Below are 6000 nucleotides of genomic sequence, written 5' to 3' on the forward strand. Positions count from 1 at the left end.
CTCCTCAGCCAGCACACCCCGCGGCCACAGGCCTTTCAGTGCTGGCATTCCGCCAGCCTGCCTCCACCCAGGGCCTTTGCACATGCTGCTCCCCCAGTCATGATGCCCCCCATCTTCTCCAGAGCTGGCCCCTCCTCAGAGGCCTGTTCTTCACTGTCCATCCCCTCCCCCCGCCACTTCCTCAGCTCCTTGCTTGCTTCAGAACACGTCCCCAATACCCCAACTTAGCTTACCCATGTGTTTTTTTGCTTCCCCAACAAGACTGTGAGATCTGAGCCCCTAACCATGTCTTTATCACATCTCCAGAAGCTAGGACAGAGCCTAGCACAGCGGGGGACTCTGCTGATACCCATAGGTGGAAAGAACTTTGCAAACTGCAGCACGGGCAGGACGATCGTGGGGACGGTGTCCCCAACTCCTGCAGGGAGAGGCTGCCCTTTGGGGGACGTGGCTTGGTCATCATCAGCTGCACCTTGGGGTGTGTTTCTGTTCCTTCTTCTGATGGAAGATCCCCAGGCTCCTTGTGAGGAAAAGCCACAGACACCCCTGGCCAAGTCCATGGTGGGTACATGATCAGCAGGTAGCTTATCCCAAGAACTCAAGAGAAAGAGTGCTGGGAGGTGGGTGGTCAGGGAGAGCTTCCTGGAAGAGGGGCCTCTGGTTTGGCCTTGCCATTTCCCTAGCCGTGCTGATTCTGCAGTGGGGTCCCCAGGGCCTTGGGTGTCCATGCTGGGTGAACCCTGGGATCACTTCCAAGTCTATAGCCTTGTTGGGGACAGGGTATCTGGGGTAGAGAGAGCACCCTCTCCTGGTAAAGTGGGGCATTAGGGGCCCAGGCCCTGGGAATTGCGTGGCTCTGGGCTCTCCCTGTGAGGTTCTGAGAGGGTCCCACATAGTTGGCTCTGAGATGGGTGACAAGGTAAACAGCAAAGACAAAGGGGACAAAGGCAGTTCTCAACGCTGTGAAGGCTGGACTTGGGGAGCTGCAGCACAGGGAGGCAGGAAAGAGACCAGGTGGGGCCGAAGGGTCTCCTTCAGTTTTGAGGCTAGAGGTGCAGGTGGGAGAGGGCAGGATGCAGGGACAGGGGTGGCCTGACCTGGCCTGGCTGAGGGTGCAGGGCAGCCTCGCCAGCCTAGAGCAGTAGGGAACAAAAAGGGCCTGGACGGGAAGCAGGATGAGGCTGGAAACAGTGCTGGAGAGCGGGAGGACCTGGAGGCTGGAGGCGGGCCCAGCCCAGGCTGGCATTTGAGGTCGGGGGGAGGCCCAGAGCCTAAGTTCTGGGAGGGGAGCCTGTGTGGGGTTGAAAAATAGCACTGGGCCAAGGCCTGGCCCTCCTGCCTTAGCCCCACACCCCTCCCCACCACACTCCTCCTCTGTGAGCAGAGCCATGCTGCACCCCTCCAGCAGGGGGCAGACGTGGGGGGAGGGGGACAGACATCCCCGTTATAAGAGGCACTGTAGGCCCAAAAGAAATAATCCCTAACAGTGGATTTCAGGCACCAGGGCATGACAAGGAGGGGCAAACCTTGCAAACCCCCGCGCCAAACCCCAAAACAGCATTTGTGGTCCTCAGGTGCAGGGAGGAGGCTGGGACGTGACTAGGAGCATGCCCCACCCCTCCCCATGATCTGCCTCCCCGAGGCAAGATGGAGCCCACGCTGATGCTGCAAACCCCAGAGAGAACCAGAGACCGGCTGGAAACCAACATTTATTGAGCTGCTCTCTCCACCCCTCAGAAATCTATTCCAGTAGATTCTCTGCCACGGGCATCAGACACGGGAGTGTGACCAGCACTCCCCCCGCTGCCTGCCATGTGACCAACCCACAGGAAGGCTCCTCCTCAGGGACAGGCCGTCTCACAGCATGGCCAGGGGCAGGAGAGCAGGCCAGCCGGGCCTCCGAACAGGGCAGTTAACCAGTAACGACCCCAGAGGTATAATGATTTCATTTGTCTTACAAAAAACAAAACTCAACAAAACCCAACAACAACGAAAACTCTGCAGTGTCCCAGCACTATCTTAGAGTTTAAATATAAAAAAGGGATCTTCAGGAAACACCAGTTAAAAAGACAACAAAACCAACAGGGCCGCCTGCCCCTCCAGGGCGGTGGCTGAGGGGCAGGGACCAGCCCCGCCCCGCCACCCGCCCCCAGGCCTCACTGGGGCAGCAGGAGCAGCAGCAGCAGCAGCAGCAGCAGCAGCCCAGGCAGCAGCACCTGCGGGACCAAGAGTGAGCAGCGTGAGCCAGCAGGCTCCAGGGGCCCTGGGGCCTTGGGGTTGAGCTGGGCGAGCGCAGGGTGGCGAAGGGGAAGCCCAGGTGCCTCACCAGACTGGAGGGGTCCACGATAAGGTGAGCCCACAGAGTGCAGGAGTTCAGGATGGGGGAGAGGACAGTGGCCCTAAGGACATGGCAGAAAAGGGGAGGCCAGCCCGGCCAGGGGGCTGCCAGCCTGCTGGGATGCAGGTGAGAACACTGGGCGAACACAGCTGAGGGACAGTCACCTGCCTTGGTGGTGGGCAGTGGGGAGTGGGCGGCATGAGAGCTGCTTGGGAGAGGAGGCACCTGTGCTGGGCAGGAGAGTCCTGTCACCAGCAGAGGGAGACACAGGGACGCGCTTCCATTGGTTTGTGCTCTCAGATTCATGCATTCGCCCAGCCCATCAACCAGGAGTCTCAAACCCAAAGGCCTGTGGGCCCAGGCAGACGTGGAAACAGGTGAAGCACAGGTGACAGGGAGTGGTGGGGACTGTGGCAGACCAGGGGTGTGCCCTAAGCAGCAGCCCCAGACCGCCACCACAGGCAGGAGTGCAAGTTGGGGTCATGACCTCTTAAGGTTCTTACCCAGGTCCTGGGGGTCTGGGATCTCCAGAACCTTATTACGTTCTCCCTGAGGTTGCTGAGACCGTCAATAAGACTTCCAAGAACACCCCTGACGCCTGTCTGGTTGTAGGTGAGAGCCAGAGCCAGGCTGTAAGACAAAGTCACTGTAAGTCACTGCAGGGACGGGGCAGAGACCACCTGGATTTCAGCCGACGCCTTCCCTGCTGGGGGGAGCAGAGGACTTGTCCCTGCCCCTGGGCGCCTCCACCCTGAGGGCCTCTCTCCATGGGCTGTTTGTGGTCAGAAATTCATTCTGATTTCCTGTTTCCTCCCCCACCTGCCTGCCAGCCCGTCATGTGGAACAGAAACCCCCCACTCTGCAGGTCACTGCCCACCCTTTTCCTCTCCAGGGAGCCCAGCTGAACGGCCCCCACCTCCAGGGCCTAGGGTTGAGCTCGCCCAGCATTTCCCTTTAAGTCAAGACCCTTCTGGATATGTGCTGTCTTGGCTTGATGAGGAAGGAGAGAAAGGTCCTTGAATTCTACTTTGTCTCTTGCCCAGGGAAAGAGAGGGGACAGGAACAGGCTCCAGGAGCAGGGGACGGGCAGCGAAGGGTTTCGGGGCTGCCTGGGAGTGTTGGGGCCATTTCCTTCCAGGGCTTCCTCAGGTGTAGCAGCCCTGGCTGACCTGGGCGTGTTACCTGTTCATGGCCATCCCAGGCAGCTGGGCCAAGCGCGGGCTCCTGAGGCGTAGGTCCATCTCGTCCCCAATGCAGGCCAGCCGCAGGGCCACCTGGTCACTGTGGGGAGCAGTCGTGCTGGTGAGGCTACTTACACCCAGACCCGCCCAGCCAAAGGTCCATGTGAGGCCAGGACTGGCCCAGGGAGAGGCGAGGGGCAGTGTCAGATCTGGGGCAGGTGGTGGGCTTCCCCTGTCACTCCTCTGGCTCCCACTTTGCTTGAGAGACACCCACAGGTAGACTCTAAAAGTGAAAAGATTCCCCCACTGGGTATGCCACAGGGGTGCCTGAGATGCCAGGGAAAGGGGCCCAGATGGGTGGCTGTCCCAGCCCTTCTCACCTGCCTCTAGTGGGAGGGCAGAAGCTTCTGGATACAGTCTAAGCCTAAGCCAAGGTAGACAGGTGAGGGGACACTAGTGCCTGGGGCATCTGCGTGATCCGCGGCAACCTGCCTGCACACCCAAGGATAACTGAACACACAGAAAACTTCGGTGCCCTGAGATTCCCTGCAGAATCCTGGAAGAGGCCCACCTGGTAGGCTTTGGTGGGAATGGGGGACCATGGGGATGGGTAGCTTTTGGGGAGTACTGAGCCTCCTCAGTCACTGAGGCTAGCTTCCCACGGGTCTCAGCTTACCCTCCTTCTTTGGGGGGGGCAAGAGGCTCTGAGACCTGTCCCCTGGTCCCCTATCCTAAAACCATCCCTGTTGTCATTACCCCTCTCAGAATGGAGGGGGCTATGGGCCCCTGCCTGGGCCCCTCACTCTAAACCAAATCCTTGTGTGAAATGGGGCAGGCACGCCCCCCTCCCCCAACACACACAAAGACTTAACTCAGGTCTCCCTGCGGCTCCCCACCTGCTCTCAGGGGCTTACCCACAAATTCCTCCCCGGTGACTCGGCAGCCAGCTGGGATTCCCAGGCAAGCGGCCTCAGGGCCCATGGCCAGGATGCCCCACCTGTGCCAGTCTCCCCTGGGCCCACGCTCCTTATTCTGGAGGTGACGGGGTGGGAGGGGCTCAGGGAGAGGGCTGGCTGGCAGTGGGGGGGGTTGGTCCCACCTCTGTCCTGTTACCCTGTGGGACCTCAGGAAAACACCCGCAGGCTTAACGTCCCCTGTCCTTATGCACTAATGGAGCAGGGAATGAGGAGGAGGCAGCCCTAAAATCCCAACCCGTAAGTCCAGGACTTGCATGACTGAGAGTCCTGAATCCTAAAGCAGAAAGGAAACATCCAGAACCCTGGCGCTGACCTCGGGCCTGTGGGCAGTGCTGCAGGAAGGACCAGCCCTGGTTGTGTCTGGCTGTTGTCTTCCAGCTCAGGTGGGGGCTACTGAGGTCAGTAGCTCCCGGCCTTCACGTTCCTCATCTGTACAATGGGAAGAACAAAGACACGCGTGTCCCCTGCCACCGGGAAGGCCGGGCGAGGCGGGGCAGCTGGCAGAGGGCTGGGTAGGGTTCCTACCTCTGCCCCGGCCCCAGGCACCCTGAGACCCCAGATAAGTCCCGCTGCCTCCAGGGGCCCTGTCCAGTCCCGGGAAGATCCCTTCCTCCTGCCTCAGCAGTGCCTCATGAAATCGCTGCCCTAAGGGCCAGGGCCGGGAACTGTATGGCCTCCTCAGGCCCTTTCCTGGGCCTTTCTCTTCCAGTTTTCTAAAATTAGACTCATCTCCTTTGAGGGGCCTTCATGTGGTCAGCAGGGTCAGGAAGGCCCCCTGTCCAGCTCCCTAAGGCCAAAAGCTGAGGAGTTCCTCTGCGAGCTGGCATCCAAGCACAGGGGGCTAGAGTCGCGTGGGGGTGCCACGTGGGCATGTGCCTCCATGACCATGCCCAGGGAATTTCCTCTGGGCAGCTCTGCCTGGGAGGCCATCTGTAGAAGGCCCTTCCTCACGCAGAAGGCCTGCTCTTCCAGCGCACCCCTGATGGTCACTGGCCAGGAGTGGCGGTGGGGGCCCACAGCGGGCCATCAGCACCTACCTGCCCTCAATGCACGTCATGAGATCAAAGTCCTCCAGGGGGTCGAAGTCCTCCTCCAGGGCGTGAAAGTGCTCCTCCGGGGGACCAGTCATGCCAGGGATCTCCATAGTCGGAAGGTCCGGGCCTGGCTCATACAGGAGGGTCTCAAGAAAGAGGTCACTGTAGAGACGTCTTACTTCAGACATTTCTTCTCTGAGGGAAAAAGAGTATGACTGGACCCCAGAACTGTGTGATCTGGGGGCTCACTCTCAAGTCACCTTACCCTAACCCTGGCCTACTCTTTTGATCTACTAAAGCCATCATCGTTAGAGCACAGCTTTGTAATACCAAGGTCAAGGCTTCAGTTTTCTGTACTGACCAGCTACCAAAAAGAGAAAAAATAAAAAATAAAGCCACCATCGGCCTCCCCACGGCCAGCTCCCACAGACGGAAACCTGCTCCATGCGGGCTGTGTGCCTCTGCGCAAG

General features: G+C 59.6%; 1 protein-coding gene across 1 annotated transcript; it reads right to left on the minus strand.

Annotated features, from left to right (window-relative positions):
* Positions 1-2156: 2156 nt before the first annotated feature.
* Positions 2157-5718, minus strand: BIK (BCL2 interacting killer). Its single transcript, XM_063115610.1, has 4 exons — positions 5534-5718; positions 3521-3619; positions 2842-2968; positions 2157-2330 (listed from the first exon to the last, which is right to left on the minus strand). The coding sequence occupies exons 1-4, from the start codon at positions 5716-5718 to the stop codon at positions 2157-2159; spliced, it is 585 nt and encodes a 194-aa protein (XP_062971680.1).
* Positions 5719-6000: the final 282 nt, after the last annotated feature.

The sequence above is a fragment of the Cynocephalus volans genome, chromosome 12, assembly GCF_027409185.1.
Source record: "Cynocephalus volans isolate mCynVol1 chromosome 12, mCynVol1.pri, whole genome shotgun sequence".
Taxonomy (NCBI): Eukaryota; Metazoa; Chordata; class Mammalia; order Dermoptera; family Cynocephalidae; genus Cynocephalus; species Cynocephalus volans.

Bases quoted from the DNA above. Each gene is read 5' to 3' on its own strand.
- BIK (XM_063115610.1), bottom strand. From the start codon at position 5,718: ATGTCTGAAGTAAGACGTCTCTACAGTGACCTCTTTCTTGAGACCCTC. The intron at 3,620-5,533 runs GTAGGTGCTGAT...TGCTCCCCACAG, and splicing joins ATGACGTGCATTGAGGGCAG to TGACCAGGTGGCCCTGCGGC. The intron at 2,331-2,841 runs GTAAGAACCTTA...GGACCCCTCCAG, and splicing joins CCCAGACCCCCAGGACCTGG to TCTGGTGAGGCACCTGGGCT.